Source organism: Calidris pugnax, unplaced genomic scaffold (assembly GCF_001431845.1).
Source record: "Calidris pugnax isolate Ruff unplaced genomic scaffold, ASM143184v1 scaffold952, whole genome shotgun sequence".
Classification (NCBI taxonomy): Eukaryota; Metazoa; Chordata; class Aves; order Charadriiformes; family Scolopacidae; genus Calidris; species Calidris pugnax.
In genome coordinates, this window is record NW_015092814.1 from 96238 (window position 1) to 116810 (window position 20573).

The 20573-nt window shown below is 42.2% G+C and overlaps 1 protein-coding gene across 2 annotated transcripts in view; it reads left to right on the forward strand.

Annotated features, from left to right (window-relative positions):
* The first annotated feature begins 6 nt into the window (after positions 1–6).
* Positions 7–20573, forward strand: part of SPPL2B (signal peptide peptidase like 2B) — a 27914-nt gene continuing 7347 nt past the window's right edge. For both annotated transcript variants that reach the window (XM_014962729.1, XM_014962730.1), the window contains exons 1-12: positions 7–115; positions 8702–8821; positions 10607–10789; positions 11446–11535; positions 11877–12016; positions 12825–12967; positions 13753–13849; positions 14006–14122; positions 15632–15713; positions 18354–18428; positions 18556–18618; positions 19966–20065. In XM_014962729.1, the coding sequence (XP_014818215.1) occupies positions 59–115; positions 8702–8821; positions 10607–10789; positions 11446–11535; positions 11877–12016; positions 12825–12967; positions 13753–13849; positions 14006–14122; positions 15632–15713; positions 18354–18428; positions 18556–18618; positions 19966–20065 (1267 nt within the window). In that variant the 5' untranslated portion in view covers positions 7–58. The remainder of the gene's footprint in view (positions 116–8701; positions 8822–10606; positions 10790–11445; positions 11536–11876; positions 12017–12824; positions 12968–13752; positions 13850–14005; positions 14123–15631; positions 15714–18353; positions 18429–18555; positions 18619–19965; positions 20066–20573) is intronic.

The window sequence follows — 20573 nt, forward strand, 5'->3', positions numbered from 1 at the left end:
GAAGGGCCTGACCCGGCCCGGTCGGAAACAAAGCGGGCGGCTGCGCAGCGGGCCCGGTATGGCGGCGCGGCCGGCCCAGCTCTCTGTCTGGCTCCTTCTGCATTTTCTGCCACAGGTGAGTGGCTGTGCCGTCCCCGGAAGCTCCTTGGGTCCCGCGCCTGGGCGGGGAAGCCCCGCCGGGATGGGGGGAGGCGGGGCGGCGGCAATCGTGCGAAAAGCGCTCACGGGTAAAGACGGGCTCCGGCCCGACGCTGGTGCCGGGGCCCTGGTGGGGCCTGCGGTGGTGCTGGAGGCCTCGCTTAGTCGGACGGTGTTTTCCTCGCGGTTAGCGAGGGTGCGGAGCGGGGCCTGGGCCACCCGGCAGCGGCAGCCGGGGGCCGCAGCCCGGCGTAGCAGGGAGGTCGCCTGTGGGGCGGCAGTGACCGAGCTGCGGCCTTGCTCTTGCTGGAGGAAAAGTGACAGCATCGTTCCTACCCCGGGCTGCTCCACCACGTCTGTGTTATGTGCCCTCTGCTCTTTGGTAGTATTTATATACTGTTTGGGTTGTTTTCTTATTTTTCTTTTTATAGTTAACAGCGTAGTTTTGTCAAACGTGGGGTCTCTGTCAGGCCCACAGCCCTCTCCAGGCAACCTTTCGGGAAGGGTGTGCAGGCCGGGGGTTGGGGCTGGGATGCTCACAGCAGGGGTGGCTCTTGGCTTTGCTTTCATCCCGACTGACAGACTCGCTCCGAGAAAGCAGCCAGCAGAAGAGAAAGGGGATTTGTGCTGAACCTGATCCCACAGCCTGTCTTGAGTCTTGCATTTCTATTACTTGCAATACTAATAAGTTTTGTGGGATAAATTTTTAAGGGTGTGACAATGTGCATGTAATCCTGGTACAGAAGGGAGTGGATTTTTAGCTACTGCATTGCATGATACACAGCTTTTGTATTTCAAGCTCATGTGTTTTTTATGTTCTGAAAATCTTGGAAGTGTCATTTAAAGTTCTGAACTGTGTAGTAGGTAATTTGGAGAGTACTATGTCATCTTGGGTATTATTGGCGCAACATCTTAACGTGACAGTCTTATTTTTCCCTCTTCTATATCTGTCTCCTTACCAGATCCTTGCCAGTGATCTTGAATTAGGAATGGTCTGGTTGCCAGTTAACTACTACTTTTTTTTTTTTAATCTCTATATTATCCCCTTTTTTCTTTTTCTCCATCATCCCTTCCTTATTCTTCCAATGCCCAGTGCATTTTGGCATTTTTATTAATGCTTCAAGTGGATTGGTAGTGCCAGCAGAGGCCCCACAAATTAATAAAATACAAGAATGGGTCAAGGACTGGCATGGAGTCAGTTTGATCCATCAGTTTGGAAAAGGTGAGCACACTACAATGTAGTAGGACAGCAGGTGAGGTAGTGCACATGTTGATATGGTAGTACATCATCTTCGGCTTGTGGCAGAGAGGAGTGCTCTGATACACTGGTACTACCATGATACACCAGTGACTGATGGATGGGGTTATTTTGGGGGACAAAACAGCTTTCACAAGGAGCTGTTGTGTGCATTTGCTGTGCCCCACCGGTACCTATTATCAGTGCCTTACTCTTGTATTAGTGCTGTTGGGCATATTTAGAATATATCTTTGTCTCCCTCCTTGAGGTAGGATAAGAGCATATTTTTTTCCCCCTAGGGCAGGGTGAAGTAGTGTCCATATTTGCTTCTAAACTCTGATTTGTATGGGGAGAAGGAACAGCTTGGCTAGTGAAGTATGGTACTCTCAAATCTGGGCCCTCATCTGGGAACACCTACAGAGGAGCATAATCTTAGAGATGCAAGTAAAATCTGCACTTAGATCTTGCTTTGGTATCTCAGTCCTCGCTTTTGTTTAGCTTCTCTCTCATTCTAACCATTCCTTCATGGCATTGCTACCTCTCAGTTGTCTGTAACAATAGCAGATATATACAAAACGTTGACTACTGAACAACATAGTGACATGATCTGCAGTGGGCATGTTGGATCTCGCTGGTCTTCACTATACTAGCTTTCAGCAGACTATTGAATTGGTTTCTGTATTTAAAACTGGAGCACCCTGTGATGTGGGTCCAAAGAGTTGAAAAGACTGTCTGAAGTTCCGGATTAAGGTGGTGGTTGACAACTTAGTCTCATGGTATTGTTGCATTATGAATATGAAATTCTTTCCACTGTGCAGTGCTTGTTGAAGGAGTGTTTTCTTTGTGGGCAAAGATGCTGTCTGCTGTTGATGGTCTCCAAATTGTTTAGTGCAGTTCATGGGAAAGAATGCACCCTAGATCTTGGGAACTCCGGTGTGTGTCTTGCATGGTATGTGTTGTAAGAGTAGGCATAGCTCGTTCATTCCTTCTTCAAGGCATACAGCTCCTAGGGTCTGTTAAATCTCTCTGAGATTCAGGTGACTGAATCAACTGACACTTAATGAAAGTGTAAAAAAGTTTGGGGACAGAGGCAGGGAGGAACAAACAAGAACGAGCCACTAGGTTGGCTCAGTCACTCACATTGCAGTTTCTTCAAATACAGGTGTGCTGAGTTCCTCCTCTCCACCTTCTTCCTTCATTTAACTTGCAAGCCCCAGTGCAAGTGCTTCTCTGGGCAACCTGGGCCAGGGTTCTCACCACCAAAGAAGTCATCTCATCTCAATCTCCCCCTCTTTCAGTGTCAAACCCTTCCCCCTTGTCCTATGGCTCCCCTCCCTGATCCAGACTCCTTTCTCAGCTTTCCTGGAGCCCCTTTAGGGACTGGAAGGGGCTCCAAGGTCTCCCCGGAGCCTTCTCTTCTCCAGGCTGAACCCCCCCAACTCTCTCAGCCCCCCCTCCCAGCAGAGGGGCTCCAGCCCTCCCAGCGTCTCAGTGGCTTCCTCTGGCCCCGCTCCAACAGCTCCATGTCCTTCTGCTGGTGGTGGCCCCAGAGCTGGAGGCAGCACTGGGAGGGGTTGTGTCCCCAGAGCAGAGGGGGAGATTCCCCCCCCGGCCCTGCTGGCCACGCTGATGGGGATGCAGCTCAGGGTGCGGGGGGTTTCTGGGCTGCCAGTGCACGTTGCTGGGATGTGTTGAGCTTCTCACCCACCATCACTCCCAAGTCCTTCTCCTCAGGGCTGCTCTGCAGCCATTCTCTGCCCAGTCTGGGTTTGTTCTGGGGACTGTCCCAACCCAGGTGCGGGACCCTGCACTTGGCCTGCCTGAACTCCACGTGGTTCACTTGGGCCCACCTCTCCAGCCTGTCCAGGTCCCTTTGGATGGTATCCCTTCCCTCTAGCGTGTTGACTGCACCACATAGCTTGGTGTCATTGGTCAAGTTGCTGAGTGTGCACTCCATCCCACTGTCCATGTCTCCAACAAAGATATTGAAAGCACTGGTCCCAGGACTGACCCCTGAGGAATACTACTTGTCACTGGTCTCCACTTGGACATTAAGCCATTGACCACAACTCATTGAGCATGGCCATCCAGCCAATTCTTTATCCACCGAGTGGTCCATCCATCAAATCCATGTATCTACTGTTTAGAGACCAGGATCTCATGTGGGATAGAGTTAAATGCCTTGTACAATGTTTAATCAATCAATGTTTAAATGTCACCAATTAATGTTTAAATGCAAATACTCTCTCCTTATTCATGTAGGGAAAATAGGTAGTAGCCAACTCAAGTGGGAGAAGTTTTGAAGCGAGGAAGCCCATTCCTGTTGAAGCTTGTTGTAGTGCTTTCTAAATCATAAAACATCTTATTGTCACATCAGCTGTTGTTTTTGTGTCAGTGTTTGAAAATGGGCTTGATATCCAAACACTTGGAAAAGAGCCTTTGGGGGTTGTATAGGGTCTGCAGAGGAGATTATGTTTTCTTATGGGTTAATCTAGGATATGGAGTGACCACTAGGACCTAAAAACCATCCTAAGTGTTGCCACCATCCCAATACATAAGCTGCACTGCTTTGAACTTACTAGGTATGAGACACCAAAAGTGACACGAATAAAACCAGAACTGGAAGCATCAAAGCCCTAGGGTTCTTCAACAAGAAACTCTGATGCCTGTGGCTCTACTTAGGTGGGAGGATAAGTACAAACTTGTAGTGGCTGTTAACAGCCTTCAGAACTATGCTTTGATGCTAAGTGATAATTGCTTTGTAAAAATATCTGCTAATGTACATTCTCCATGGACTTAATTCTCCATGGACTTTCTAAAACTCTGTACACCCTCTTCTGCTTTTAGCCCTGCTTATATTCTTTTTAATTCCTCTCATCCTTGATTTTTACTTGGCTTTTGGCACACAGAAGCACATAGTTTCTAAAATGTTTTAAGCACATCACATTAGGAACCTTTTACTCCCTTAATATTTCTTTAAAGAAGATCCATTAAGTTGCTCAGAAAGCATAATTGTGTATTACTGTCTTCAGTGTGCCATTTGGGAATTATTACCGAGTTCCATTAATGATTATCTAAATGGAAGTGTGGCAACACTCCCTATTCTTATTCTCTTATTTTAAAGATGTGTAGTTTATATCTTATAAATGTAAAACTTTTAACCGTACACCTTGATTGTTTCCCAAATGCATAAAGCTGTTCAGTTACAGATAGCTAGGTCCTGCAAAACTGCCTGAAGATTTTGGAGGCAGTTGTACACTGCCTGTAATATTCAAAACTGAGCTACTCAATGGTCGGGTTTTTTGGTTGTTCTTGGTTTTTTTAAGTCCAGTCAGATCCTGTAACAATAATAGGAAACACTTTTATTCTGGTTTTTTTTTTTTTTTGTCCGTGTCTGTATTTGGATCTGTGTAGCTTGTTACTCTTGAAAATAAAATTCAAGATAATAATAATAATGGATTACTTTTCAGTACTACTTGCTTTTGGTGAAAGGATTTTAGGTGCTATGGTTGGATAGCTGAGATATGAGTTTAAAAGTTCACCAAGTTGGAGTTTTTGCTAAACACATTTTTTCCTCACCGCATATGCACTATAGTGTTTTTGTTCCTCCACAAGTAGCTGTATTTTGTAAACTTGCACTTTGTTCAAGTTGCTTTGACGTGTACTGAAATAAACAGTGTAACCTGCCATGCCCGGCACACTTCAGGACAAATGTAGTATTACTATTTTAGAGCACTTAATGAACACTAGTGTTATAAAAAAGGGGAAAAGTTGTGGCATGGGTTACTGAAGACCAATTATATACAAAAGAGCTAATTATAAAAATCGCTACCTCCTGTATGTTTTTAGGATGATGTTTCTATACTGCTTTGCTGACATCTTGCAGTAGAATGGCATCATTTGTTCTCCAGGCAGTGTGTAATGGATTAAAGAATGATGCTATGAAGTGTTCCATAAAGCGTGTTTTTACCCTGGTGTCTCCTAGGGGTGCAGTGTAACTTCTGTGTAGTGGGGTTTGAAATAAAGGGAGAAACTAGAATGATGGATTCCTTTAATGGATTTTTGAACAAACACATTAAGACATGACTTGCTGCCCTCAGTCATCTTTAGCATCTGGTTTCTCAGCTGCTACCTGGTGAAACAAATGTGCAAGATGTATTTGTAAGAGGGTAACTGTATAATTACTAAATCATTAGTCTGTTTAGCTTATGAATGTTAAACTAGATGTTGACAAATTAAGTCTGCCACAACTTTCTGTCTAATTCAGCAGCAGCAATGGTTAGGGATGTTACATTGGATTTCCCTTCAGAACAAGGTTTCATCAGTTCTGGTAGGCACAAAGTGATTTGATTGGGGAAAAACTAAATCTGAGCAATAGAGTAATTAAATATGTTTTCAGACAATGACCAGTTTCATTTAAGAGTGCTGGATAGGTGGAAGAGACAAGGAAGAATGGGAAGGGAGGAGCTGGATCTGTGGGTATAGAACAGTAGGACGTGAAGAGGGATGGTAGAAAGATAAGATGGGGGGGTTATCTGTTTGTTTGGGGGTGATTTTGAGTTATTGTTTTTTCTGAACCTGGTGGCGGTGGTGGTAAACTCATGGTCTCTGCTCACCCTGTGTCCTGAGGTCACTAATGAATGGGCAGTGTTTCACCAGAAACAAAATGTGTCACTAGTTAAAGTGAGAGTCACGTCAGCTTTTATGCATGTTTCAGATTTATTTTATTATTTTTTTAGCACTTTGAAATTTGTTTAGTACTAGTAAGGACTATTGAGAGTTCTCAGTTAAAATGCCAATAAAATGGAGAAACTTTCCTTTACAATAGGAACCAAATGGTTTTGGAACACGGAAGGTGTAATTGGAAGAAGCTAGTTACATTAACAATGTTTGACATTCCTAAGCACTGGATTCCCAAATCACTAGGCTAAAATAGCATATTGAGAATGCTACGTTTAATATGTGGTCAATTTTTTCCTGACTATCTAATAGCTCATACAGGTATAACTTGCATTTGCTCTCAGCATCAGCTCTGATAGTCTATTATCAGACATCACTACTAAAAAACATTGAAGTTGCTCTATAAGAGGACTGTGAGGCTCTGATGCAGTAATTAAAGAGGAGCGAGACTCTCCTTCAAAAAGAAATATTGATTTGAATTTGTGTAATTGAATTTAAAGAGAATTAAAAAAATTCTCTTTAACCAACCCTCAAAAGTTATTTTTTTGTCCTGCTTTCTGAGCATTTCTTTTGTATCTGAACCTGTCTTTCTCTGAAGCATTTAAAGCTTTCTGCAGTGTTCAGACCTGACCAGATGGGTCACAGAATGCACATAAGCAAGCTTGGAAACAAGGAGCTGATGTTCTTAAACTTTTGTGGAGATGGTGCCTGACACTGCTCCCAAGACAGTGCCTGCAACCCTGCTGTCACTGACCTAAGTGTCCCATAGAACTTAATGGAGACTGAGTTGATGTTAAAATTAAATTCTGCTGCCTTTTCGTTGCAGCAAGGAGCCTTGTTGTCAGAGAGTGAAGGTACCCATTTGCCCTTAGAAATGGGAAGGCGGATTCCTGATGTATCAGAGCCCTTAGACTACAAGAACTGTAGCAGTAGACCTCACAATATACTTTGTGTTTCTTCAACAGTTTTCTGGGGGTAGGGAGGCTTTACAGTTGTTGTGGTTCAGTTACTAAGAGGATGAAAGCACCGCTAATTAAAGTTAAATAAAACCATCACTAGTGTTATGCACATACTTCATTTGTCATCTTGATTTCTGGTTGCCTGGATAAATACCTACTAGGAGTTGGTGTACAAGTAGACAACTGCATCAACTCTACAAAAATATTTACTTTTCTGGGTTCTATATATAGTGTTGTAGGTCACTTTGGTCTGGCTTTTTCAGTAGAAGATAAGGAAAATATGTGGTACTTACAGAATTGTGTCAGTATACTCAAGGAAGGGAAAGAGGGAAGGAAATATTTAAAAAAGCAGAGCTTATAATAAAGAATAAGACAATTGGTGAAATAACTCTAATAAGAAAGTGTCTGCCAGTACCTGCTTGTGGTGACCACATACCAGATGCTAGCCCGTAGGTCTTTCAGTTTTGCTGAAAATGGCCTGATACAATCTGACATAACCAAAGTAATGAGGAAATTACTATGTATGCTATATATTATTTTGCAGGCATGGGAAGATGAAAATATTTATATTTAAAGGAGTGCTTCTTGCATTTATACATGGTTAGAGCTCTTAGCTGAATAAACAGACTACATACAGTGTATTGCAATTGAGAAGATGCCTTAAACTGATGCATTTGCATTTGTTTCTTTTCTCTGTAGTCCTTGCTCTCTTTTTCCAAATTCCTACAGGGTCTGGGTTTCACTGAATTTCACTGACATTTTAGAGTTGGAAGGGACCATAGAGATCATCTAGTCCAACTCCCCTGCTGAAGCAGGATTGCCTAGAGCTAGAGCATGTTACTCAGGAGCATCCAGGCGGGTTTTGAAAATCTCCAAAGAAGGGGACTCCACACCCTCCCTGGGCAGCCTGTTCCAGGGCTCTGCCACCCTCACCGTGAAGAAGTTTTTCCTCAGATTTGAGTGGAACCTCCTATGTTCCAACTTGTGCCCGTTGCCCCTCGTCCTCTCACTGGGAACCACTGCAAAGAGTCTGGCTCCTTCCTCCTTCAACCCACCCTTGAGATACTTGTAGGCATTAATAAGGTCTCTTATTCTGTTATTCTCTTATTCTGGGTTCTGTTACTTCAGTTTCCTGGAGCTTTCCTGGAGCCCCTTTAGGGACTGGAAGGGGCTCCAAGGTCTCCCCGGAGCCTTCTCTTCTCCAGGCTGAACCCCCCAACTCTCTCAGCCCCCCCTCCCAGCAGAGGGGCTCCAGCCCTCCCAGCATCTCCGGGGCCTCCTCTGGCCCCGCTCCAACAGCTCCATGTCCTTCTGCTGGTGGTGGCCCCAGAGCTGGAGGCAGCACTGGGGGGGTGTCTCCCCAGAGTGGAGCAGAGGGGCAGAATCCCCCCCTGGCCCTGCTGGCCACGGGGCTGGGGATGCAGCCCAGGGGTGGGGGGTTTCTGGGCTGCCAGTGCATGTTGCTGGGGCGTGTGGAGCTTCTCAGCCACCATCATCCCCAAGTCCTTCTCCTCAGGGCTGCTCTCCAGCCATTCTCTGCCCAGCCTGTATTTGTGCCTGGGATACTTTGTAGAATCTTTTTTTTCTTCTTTAAAATACCAAGCAGCTAGTCAACAGCAAGTTACGCCCATCACTTCTACTATTTCATGTGACCTAAAATTCTTGTGACATTTTTGTTGTTTTGAAGGTATACTGCGAGTATGGGATGGTGCACGTCCTTTCAGAGAAGGGTAGCAGCAAAGGAAAAGACTACTGCATCCTCTTCAATTCTCAGTGGGCCCATTTGCCACACGATTTGGGTAAAGCTGTAAGTACTTAGTCATGCAATGACAGAACAATGTATTCAAAAATGCCTTTGTTACAGGGAAACGTCTCATTTCTAACCTGGATTAGCAGAATTTTAAGCAACTGCTTTGCTCTACTTAAAAAATATTTTTGTCTGTTAAGATCATCTGCAGTAGTGCTAGGCAATGATCGTGATATTCTTTTCCAAGCAGCATGCAATAGTAAAAATAGTAATTATTATTTCTGGTTCAAAACAAAAATCTTCCATTTGCTAATGGTCAATTAAATGAAAAAGGCAGTTAGCTGTGGTTGGCAAGGAGTTTTTGTGTGTCAGAATGATACAGCAGGATACCACATGGCCTTGAACTGTGACCTGTAGTGCTGTCTCAGTGGTTCGTGGTTCTGTTGAGTGTAGGAATAAATAGTCTCAGTGTAGAGGTGTCCTGGTCTGACACGAGCTGAGCTGGCGATTGAGGCAATTCTTCACTCTATTCTGTGAGAAGAAGTTGCAGTCACTGAACAGTGAAATCAGCAAATACACTTTGAGTAAGCTACTAGTTGGGGAAGATGTGAAGTAGTTGACCGATCCTCTGTTCATTTTATTCATTGCATTCCTTAATTTACCAGTTGAATGCCTTCCCCTTCTTTCATATTATCCCTTTTCCTTGCATCCAGTACTGCAGTGGTACAATTTATAACTGAGGTGATGCAGTGCATCAATCTGAGCTCACTCTGCCTTTGTGTTGTGCTCTGATAGAGCTCATAAGCTCTTCCGAAACCTGGACGCCCAGGAAGCGTGTGTGGAGACATTTTACTGTAGGAGCCAGGTTGAAGACAGCAGTTTTCTGAATAAGCTATGGGCTAATTGGCAGCTCCTTACCTTTCTCTCCTCAAACAGTGCAGTCAGTTGTACAGCTGTTTGGTATTGTATCATGTAGCTGTGCATTTCTAGTGCAAAGTGTTACCTGTGTCAGCTTCTCAGGTTAAAACTTTTCCTTGACACTTCTTAACCCTTACAGCCCAACTCCTAGCAAGAGCGGGGTTGTGAGCTGCTTCTGTTAGCACAGCTCACGCCAAGAGTCAGTTATTTGGTAGATAACTGCATTTTTCAGGTGACTTGCAAATAGAACTGGGCAAAGATGTTTATTGTTGTTTCGGTTTTGCCGGTGTTATTTCTAAAGCCTCAGAGTGACTTTGGGCTGTTCCTGTCTAAACATATGAGAGTAGGTGCCTTTGGGTCTGAGGGGGGCCAGAACTAAGGAAATAGGGCAGGCCAACATCTCTGAATCACAAGCAGTGAGAAAATCAGTTTAGAATCCAGTATCCAGGTGCTTAGGATCTGAAATCTCATCTAACTGAATACCATTGGTTTCAAAATGGAAGTTTATTTTTGTTGCCTATGCTTTTGTACTTTACTTCTGCTGTGTTTATATTTCTAGCTATTCATATCCCATACCATCTCAGCCTGCCACTCTGTGCCTCCCTCGCAATTATAACACTTTGCTGTACTCCTGTATCCTGCATGTGTGCATCAGAACAGCAGCAGTGCTGAAGAAAACAACTACAAGTGCAGATCATAACACACATTTTATTACCAGCAGAATTCTGTACAGGAAGGTGAAGGAAGGCAGCACCCTGTCTAATAGAGAGGGCAGCACTGTTCCAGCTTTCAAATTTCTCTGAGAATACTCGTCACTCCATTACTTGAAAGTTCTTAACTACCCTTTAGAAACTCTGGGGTTTCCGCTCTTGACCTTTTATAATTTTATTTTATAAATATGTATTTAACTCATTTCTTTCTTTTCAGTCACTCTTGCAACTGCAGGATCAGACAGCATCTGTTTTGTGTTCTCCTTCGGACGTACCTGATGGGGGATTTAATAATCAAATCCCCATGGTGATGCGAGGGAATTGCACTTTCTACGAAAAAGTGAGGCTTGCTCAAATAAATGGAGCTCGTGGGCTGCTGATTGTTAGTAGAGAGAGACTGGTAAGTCTCCTTGTGTCTTTCTCTATTTCTGATATTGCTCTGATGTTAGATATTGTCTTGTCTTCAATGCTTGTTGCTGATATTTGATGCTCCTCTTTAAAATAAATAATATTTATGTGTGTATGTACATTGCATTTTAAAAATAATACATCTAAAGGAAGGATTAATGACACAAGAGGAGGTAGTCATTTAAGTAGAAAGAGTGCTGCATAGAGCCCTTGTAACATTCCAGTCAAGGGCTCAGAATTATCTTTGTCATATGAAATACTGGAATCAAAGGAGGAGGTTGTTTTCTTGACTCATACCACTACCTTCAATGAGATCTAGAGTACAGTGAATCCAGTGCTTTAGATTCAGCTGGAGCATTGCCAGTATGTGTTTTGAAAAACTAGTAGTTTTGAATACTGTAGTCAATACTAGAGGCGCACATCAATCATAAAGCCATGACCCTGATGTGCAAAAGATACTGCTTGAAGTTTGGTTGCTGCATTTTGCTATCACAGTCTTTAATAACTTAAGTTTACTGGAAGCAGGCATGCATTTTGACATGGAGATTTTGCTGTCATTATGTTCCTTTCTAAAATATTTTCCAAAATACTACTTCAAGTATTTGCAGAAATGAGTATATTCTTAACCCAGTCATAAATGTCTTTCAGGTTCCTCCTGGGGGTAACCGCAGTCAATATGAAGAGATTGATATTCCTGTGGCTCTGCTCAGTTATACTGATATGTTAGATATTGGCAAGGTAAATTCAATGATTTCTATTATCACATTTAAACAGGTCACTGCTCAGCAGTATTTGAAGTCAGTCTTAAGAGCTTTGAATCTGTTAAGAGTTGTACTCATTAAGATTACATTATTATATTTTGAAAGAAAAAATGCAAATATCTTTGGAGGTTATTTTTCATTTTCAGAATAAAATGGAACCTGGTGCTGGAAATAAATATCACTAATAGTAGGAGCACTAGATTGCTCTTAAATATTTATAAAGCTTGAGTCTGAGGTTGCTTAATGAAAACTAAATAACTGAACCTTTGCTAAGGTAGATTTTTGGACCTTCTTCATAACTTGTACTTACCTCTGCAGAGTTTTGGCAGCTCAGTGAAAGGGGCGATGTACGCACCAAATGAGCCTGTGCTAGATTATAACATGGTGATTATATTTGTCATGGCTGTGGGGACTGTTGCAATTGGAGGCTACTGGGCAGGAAGCAGAGATGTGAAAAAGTGAGTAACTAGAATGTAGTATATCAATTTTCTTTTATTTTCACAGAAAAAAAATACATGTGATTTATCTAAAGATAAATTTATCTAAAGCTCTGCTAATGAGGTTTGGAGACCTATATAAGCAGAATGGGAAGATGTTGATGTGTCATTGGAAAGGCCGTGAGCCTTGTTTTGGCTCTGTCACTGCCTGAAACTATTAGAGTATAATTTGCATGTAGAATGTTTTAGTGTTTTGCCTTGTCAAAAAGCCAGATATTTGAAAAGCTCAGAAGGAAAACTGGATAGTAATAGGCTTCCTATTTGGGCTTTTGTGAAAATTTGCCATAAAAATCTTTTGGGAAAAAAAAAAAGTTTTTACTAGTACAGTGCAAAACAAACTGATTGGATGGCTAACATGTATCATGTTTATTATGAATCTTTTATTTAAATTTTATGGTTACTTTTTGCCAGTAAGTGGGGTTGAGGGGAGGAGGTTGTCTGTGCCACACTTATTTCTAGCATTTACTTTATATACACAACCTGACTTTATGATTTCTTCTGAAGTCAGCAAATCATTATGTGGTAATTATCAGGATTCTGAATTCTTAGTGAATGAAAAATAGTCCTCTTGATAAACTACTTCAGTGATTACTGGTTTAGGCATTGTGTTATACCTGACGTTCATACATCCACGTGAAATTGTGGGGTTCTGCTGACCTAATGTTGTGTCATGTTTTCCAACCCCATGTAGTTGTCACTGAAGATTCAGTGCCCTTTTGTATTTTGTTGCAGAAGGAATGGACTGATTATAGCCATGTTACTCTTTCAGGCGGTACATGAAGCACAAACGTGATGATGGGGCAGAGAAACATGATGATGAAACAGTTGATGTGACTCCAATAATGATCTGTGTATTTGTAGTGATGTGCTGCTCAATGCTGGTCCTCCTTTATTTCTTCTATGACCATTTAGGTACTCTTAAAGTTGTATTTGTATTGATAAATCTTCATTATCAGAAGGCTGTCATCGTTTAAAGAACATTTTTACTGCAAAAATAACTATGAAATGGCTGTCTACTTTCTTCATCCCAATATGATTTAAAAACCTGTAAGAAAACCCACTGAGTAGATTTCTATACTCTCTTTTAGTGAGGTTGGATTAGGCAATCATAGAGCTTCTTTCAAATGTTAAAGCCTATTAAGTAGGTACAGACTTAATGTCTTCCACTTCTTATTTTTGTCAAAGGCATTCTCAAACCTATACTGGTCTTTCTGTTATTGTTCAAAGTTATGGGATCCAGGATCGTTTTATAAAGATAAGTTTCTACTTTCCAAATCACTTACCTAATTGATTGACAAAAGAATGAGAACCTAATGCACTGGAATTTCCATCCTCATGTTTCTGAGGAAATTAGGAAAGATGCATCCCATCTATTTTGCTACTGAGTGATTTTAAGAATTCCCTTATAATGCTTATGTATACTCATAATGAGAAGATAAACATTTCACCATAAGTTGCCTTTTAGGCTTATAATTTTATTACTTTAAGAATATTAGCACAGAAGTTTTGATTTGTTGGAATATCTATGTATAAACTACACCTGAGTAAAATGAGCTAGAATTGGATACTTAAAGAGCATAAATCCAATCAACACTCATTTGAAGTCTCTGAATTTAACTTTTAACTGGTGAAGTGGAAGCCTTATTTCTCATTGAAGCTTTTTCCACTGCTTGGACTTATGACTTTTTCTTTCTCAGTCTATGTTATTATAGGAATATTCTGCCTGGCTGCCTCAATTGGGCTTTACAGTTGTCTGTCTCCCTTTGTGAGAAGATTCCCCTTGGGAAAGTGTAGGTATGTGACAACTTATAAATTTTTTATAGGCAAAATTATTTTCTTATAATGTTGAGTAGGTATGGGATTTACAAGATGGCTTAATACTTGAAAATGTTTATAAAGGAGGAGGGTAACTACATATACAACTGTAGCTTTGGTGTGTTTCATTTTCAGAATCCCAGACAACAACTTGCCTTATTTTCACAAGCGCCCACAGGTCCGGATGTTGCTACTGGCAGTGTTTTGTATCTCTGTCAGCGTACTCTGGGGAATCTTCAGAAACGAAGATCAGTAAGTGTATATTTTAGTTTCTGTGCTAGAAATTGTAATATGCGTTATAGCACAAGTAACTGACATCTGTAGAAGCCTAAACTTATCCAGAATTTAGGAGTGACAGAAAAGAAACTAGAGACTTGGGCAGAAATTCTTAATTGTTCCTTATGTACTTCATCTTTGTCTTGTTGGTTTAAGTTACAGAAACTATCTCCTGTTAAGCTTACATTTCTCTGAGTCCCAGTCTGTATTCTGATCTCTTTGGCTTAAGACAGCTTTTTGGAAGTGGTAGGGAAAGTTGAACACAAGTTAACATTTCTTCAGGTGGTGGTCTGTATGCGCATTTGCTCAGAGAGTAAGAGCTGTGAATATTGTAAGATCTTTAGTCTCTCTCAACTGTCTGATATGAGTAATTCTTTGTGTCTAGTATTGCTGTGGTACCTAATTATTGCATGTTCTTACACTTCTGGTTTTGTTGGTGGTTTTTTGGATATTTTTTTTATTTATTTATTCCTTACCTCACTCCCAGATGCTCCAGTTTCTCCATATATACATGATGTGTTCATCTTCTTGGTCCCTCTGTCAGGGATTCTGTGTTAGAACTGAAATGCTGGCTTGTGTTTCTGCTGATGGTACCAAAAATGCTTGTGCTTTGAATGCTTGTTATTGCCTTTGTGGGGCCCATCTTTTGTGTTAAGGCTGTGGATAATTCACAGACAGAACTCAAATCCAGGAAGCGTTGACTCTGAAACACCTTTTAGGGAAATTGGTGTCAGACCGAGGAGTACAGAAATACTATAGAGCTATTCCAACCTGGTATTTTTAGGACTAGATAATCTATTTTCTGTCTCAAAGCTGGAGTGGTCCTGAGTGTCTCCTGCACAAAGCTGCATCAGCAAGTGCTCAGGTATTGATCACAACAGTATAATCTCTTATCTGTATCTAGATCTTAGCGATTTTAGGGAAACCTTAGTGTTTCATATCTCAAATCCTGCTTCTCTACGATCCTTGCGATTAAGGGTAAAGCAAAGAGCCTTGATATTTCTATACCTAACCTGCAAAAACCAATCAAGAAACAGCCCCAGCCGTAGGCTTCCCTCAGCACACAAGAGTGTACACATCCACAGGCCAAGGACCCCAGCATTTCCTATTTTGGTACCTACTGACCTCGTTGAGCCAGTTTTCAGTCCACCTCACTGCCTGCTCATCCAGCCTACACTTACTTAATCAGCTTTTCCATGAAGATCTTATGGGACACTCTCAGTGGAAAGCCTTTCTGAAGTCTAGACAGTGTCCCTGCGGCTCCTCCCTCGTCTATCAAACCAGACATTTCATTGTAGAACGTTATCAGGTTGATCAAGCACAACTTCCCATTTGTAAATCTGTGCTGACAACAATGTAGAATTCAAGAAACTACTTTTAATAAAGTTGGTTTTATCCCAGGCAGGTCCTTAGTGAGGACAAGGCTCTGTCTGGCTTTCCTGCTTTGCTGTTTCCTGTAAAAATGTTACTCTCCTCTTTCTTTAGGTGGGCCTGGGTTCTGCAAGATGCTTTAGGAATTGCTTTCTGTCTCTACATGTTGAAAACAATTCGCCTGCCTACGTTTAAGGTATGAAAGTTAAACAAATATTAACAATAAACCAATATTAACAATAACAAAAAGGGGTTTTTTCAGTATGTTAACAGCAAGAGAAAGGTTAGGGATAATGTGGGCCCACTGATGGATGAGGTGGGCACCCTAGTAGTGGAAGACACAGAGAAAGCAGAGCTGCTGAATGCTTTCTTTTCCTCAGTTTTCACTGTTAGGACTGCCCCTCATGAATCTGTGACCTTGGAGGCAAGGGGGACGGTATGGAGAGAGGAAATTTTTCCTCAAGTAGATGAGGACCAGGTTCGGGCCCACTTGGCCAAACTGGACATTCATAAGTCCATGGGCCCTGATGGGTTGCACCCACGAGTGCTGAGGGAGCTGGCAGACGTTATCGCTGGACCACTCTCGATCATCTTTGAGAAGTCGTGGAGAACAGGAGAGGTGCCTGAGGACTGGAGGAAGGCCAACATCACTCCAGTCTTCAAAAAGGGCAAGAAGGAGGACCCTGGGAATTACAGACCAGTTAGTCTCACCTCTGTCCCTGGGAAGGTGATGGAGAGACTCATACTAGATGTCATCTCCAAACAAGTTGAAGAGTGGGGGGTTATTGGAAGTGGGCAACACGGGTTTACCAAGGGTAAATCATGTATGACCAATCTGATAGCCTTCTATGATGCCATAACCGGTTGGTTGGATGAGGGGAGGGCAGCAGATGTCATCTACCTTGACTTCAGCAAGGCTTTTGACACTGTCTCCCATAACATCCTCATTGGGAAACTGAGGCAGTATGGGCTGGATGAGGGGACAGTGAGGTGGATTGAGAACTGGCTGTGTGACAGGACCCAAAGGGTAATTATTAATGGAGCAGGTTCAAGTTGGAAGCCTGTAACCAGTGGAGTCCCCCAGGGGTCAATACTTGGACCCGTGCTGTTTAATATATTCATCAGTGACCTGGACGAGGGGACAGAGTGTATCCTCAGCAAGTTTGCTGATGATACCAAACTGGGAGGAGTGGCTGACACCCCGGAGGGCTGTGCTGCCATCCAGCGAGACTTGGACAGGCTGGAGGGCTGGGCAAAGAAGAACCTCATGAGGTTCAACAGGGAAAAGTGTAGGGTCCTGCACCTGGGGAAGAAGAATGTCAGGCACCAATACAGGTTAGGGGTGGACCCGCTAGAGGCAACTACTGAAGAGAAAGATCTAGGGGTCCTGGTGGACAGTAAAATGGCAATGAGTAAACAGTGTGCTCTTGCGGCCAGGAAGGCCAATGGTATCTTGGGTTGTATAGGGAAGAGTGTAGCCAGCAGGTCAAGGGAAGTCATTCTCCCCCTCTACTCTGCACTGGTGAGGCCACAACTGGAGTACTGTGTCCAGTTCTGGGCTCCCCAGTTCAAGAGGGACAGGGAACTACTAGAAAGAGTCCAGCGTAGGGCTACAAAGATGATTCAAGGATTGGAGCATCTCCCTTATGAGGAGAGACTGAGAGAGCTGGGACTCTTTAGTCTGGAGAAGAGAAGGCTGAGGGGAGACCTTATCAACGCCTACAAGTATCTCAAGGGAGGGTTGAAGGAGGAGGGAGCCAGACTCTTTTCAGTGGTTCCCACCGAGAGGACGAGGGGCAACGGGCACAAGTTGGAATATAAGAGGTTCCACTCAAATATGAGGAGAAACTTCTTCACGGTGAGGGTGACGGAACCCTGGAACAGGCTGCCCAGGGAGGTTGTGGAGTCCCCTTCTCTGGAGATTTTCAAAACCCACCTGGATGCAGTCCTGAGTAACATGCTCTAGCTCTAGGCAATCCTGCTTCAGCAGGGGAGTTGGACTAGATGATCTCTATGGTCCCTTCCAACTCTAGAAATTCAGTGAAATTCAGTGAAATGTAACCAGAGGATGTTTGCCGGTATATAGTTCAACAGAGGAGCCATGTATAATGGAGTACATTGTCTTGGAAATGCATTTCCATTCATACGTAGCGTGGAAAAGAGTAATGTAACAGGTATAGTGTAGACCACTAATTGGGATGTGATTGTTAGGCATGGCATCTGGTAACATAAAGTCCCGCAGAATGTAAACCACGCCACACGCTCACTTTTGGAGGTTTGGGGGTTTTTTGGGGTTTGTGTTGGTTTTTTGCTTTGTTTTGTTTTCAAATTTGACACACAATTTATGCATCATTCTGGTGTTTCTTCAGATCTTCCAGAACCTATTAATTATCCTAAGATAAAAGTCACTAAAAGTCATTTAGTTGCCCCCTAGGCAGCTCTTCAAACTGTTTCAAGCTATCTTCACCTATAAATTTGTTTCCCTGTACAGATTGGCCAAAATAATGTGCATACTGTTTCAAGCTATGCCTAGCATCCTCCAGAGAAAATGCAGACTTCTTAATATTTCCTAACAAATAGCAATGGCACCATTTCCAGATTTTAGATGATAAAGAATTTTAGAGACTAACGTGTAATTTTGTGTCTAAGAATTACTTTCTTTTATATGGTATATGCGAGACCCAATTCCTCCATCTCAAATATTTATGATCTAAGAAAAATATAGGGGTCACTGGTTTTAGTCCTTGTTAGCTTTTGTCTTTGGTTGCTAATTATTAATTCCTTGCTGTTTACTGAGGCGCAGTTGTAAATACCGAGTATTTGTTTCTTCCTTCAGGGTTGTACCTTGCTCCTCCTGGTTCTTTTTGTGTATGATGTATTCTTTGTATTTATCACACCTTTTTTAACAAAGGTAAGTAAAGTACTTCTCTAGTGCCTGCTGCTCATAGAGCAAAGTGTAATGACCTGTTTCTTTGTTCCCGAATGATCTCAGACCTGCAGAGCCAAGTGCTGATACAATTTTCCCCTTTTTCCTTTAGACTGGGGAGAGTATAATGGTGGAGGTGGCTGCAGGCCCGTCTGATTCTGCCACTCATGAAAAGGTACTGTATGTAGTCTAAAAATATGGCACTAACTTCAACCTATAACACTTTCAACTTCTCTAAAATTCAAAGACCACAAAGCTGAAATGGAGATGCCAGTCTGAAAAGAATTCAATGTGGAAACTAGCACTCCTGAGCTCTCTGGAAATCTATCTGGAAATCTGTAAAGACGGGTGCAAAGCAGAATTTTAGTGGTTCATCACAACAGCTTTGGTTGTCTTTTATCTTGCTTAAAAAGGGTTTTGGTATAAGGAAACTCGTTAGCTCAGCTTCACAAAAGCATTTGACCACATTTGTAAATATAGTTTCTAGCTAACAAAGCATATCCATTTTTACCTGAAGAGATACAACTTATATGATCAGTCTGTCTTTTCCTCCTCCTCACCAGTTTTGATAATTGTTTTATGAAAATCTGAGACTGTAAGCAAAGGAGAGAAACATGAATTGGAGGCAGAAAGAAAACAGAAGTCAGTATTCAGTGGTTCTGTACCGTTTGATTGCAGCCAGTACAACATGCTGTGGGTGACTTGGGGAGGAAAGTACGTGAGATAGGGAGGTACAGTGGGCAAAACAAATGAGAAATGTATGTGAAGGAAAACTGGTGAAGGAATGTAATGCTGTCACATGGGAAAATAGTAAAGAAAATAGTTGTTTGCAGGATGAATTAATTATGAGTGGATCAATCCATACTAATTTTTTAACTTATGTTCATTCTTGTCTTTTGAACCCCTTTAGTTTCAGTTTTATGCACAGAATGAATTGTATAAAGCAATAATGCTAGTATAAGTAGATCAAATTATTCTGGCACTAACATTAGAAAAGGAAAAAGAAAATAATGTTTCTTTAATGTACTGTATTGAAGAGAATACGTTTGCGATGAACTTTGCTGTACTGTGCCTCAACACTGCAGATTATGTAATAAATAGGAACACTTGGGGAGAAAACAAGTCTTTACTCTTGAGACTTTTATTGCAACAAGTAGAATGAAATATAAATGGTTATTTCTTATGCATGTGGCAGCTTATCTAAATTTTTTATGTTCCTGCAGTTAAAGCAGAGTTGATACCACTTTGAAATTAGCATAGTTTTGAGATGCCTGTTTTGCGGAGTTGTCTTGGCTGTTTGTTTTTAGGAAGTATTTCATCACTCCTATCTTAAATACGTTTTGTTAGTTGTCTGCAATATTAATAAAATATGATAAACATAAGGATCTATAATGTAAAAAAAAGATATATTTGCTCTATTTGAAGTCTGTAGTTTCAGTACAAAAGAAACAAGTTCTGTTAGATGGTGTCAGTATGTAGAGAAAACAACTTCTCATAAAGCATTTGTCTCTCTCATTTCAAGCTCCCAATGGTTCTGAAGGTTCCACGACTGAACTCCTCCCCGTTGGCTCTGTGTGACAGGCCTTTTTCTCTCCTAGGATTTGGAGACATTTTAGTTCCAGGTATTTCTTGTTTAGCATGTAAAGAACTTTACTTGTCACACTGTCATATTAGTTTATTCCTCTTGTACTCCTCCTTCAAGTAGGAAGCTTGATTTGACTTCTATAAACCTGATAAATTTGTAGGTATTTTTTAATGGGTTTTTTTTTTTCTGCATGATTTGTTTTTTCTGTTAAGAAATTAAAAGCACATAGAATCACAGAATGGTTTACGTTGGAAGGGACCTTAAAAAGATCATCTAATTCCACCCCCTGCCCTGGGCAGGGACACCTCCCACCAGACCAGGTTGCTCCAAGCCCCCTCCAACCTGGCCTTGAACCCCTCCAGGGATGGGGCAGCCCCAGCTTCTCGGGGCAACCTGGGCCAGGCTCTCCCCACCCTCACACCAAACAAGTTCTTCCCCACATCTCAGCTCCATCTCGCCTCTTTCGGTGTCAAACCGTTCCTCCTCCTCCTAGGGCTCCCTTCCCTCATCCAGAGTCCCTCCCCAGCTTTCCTGGAGCCCCTTGA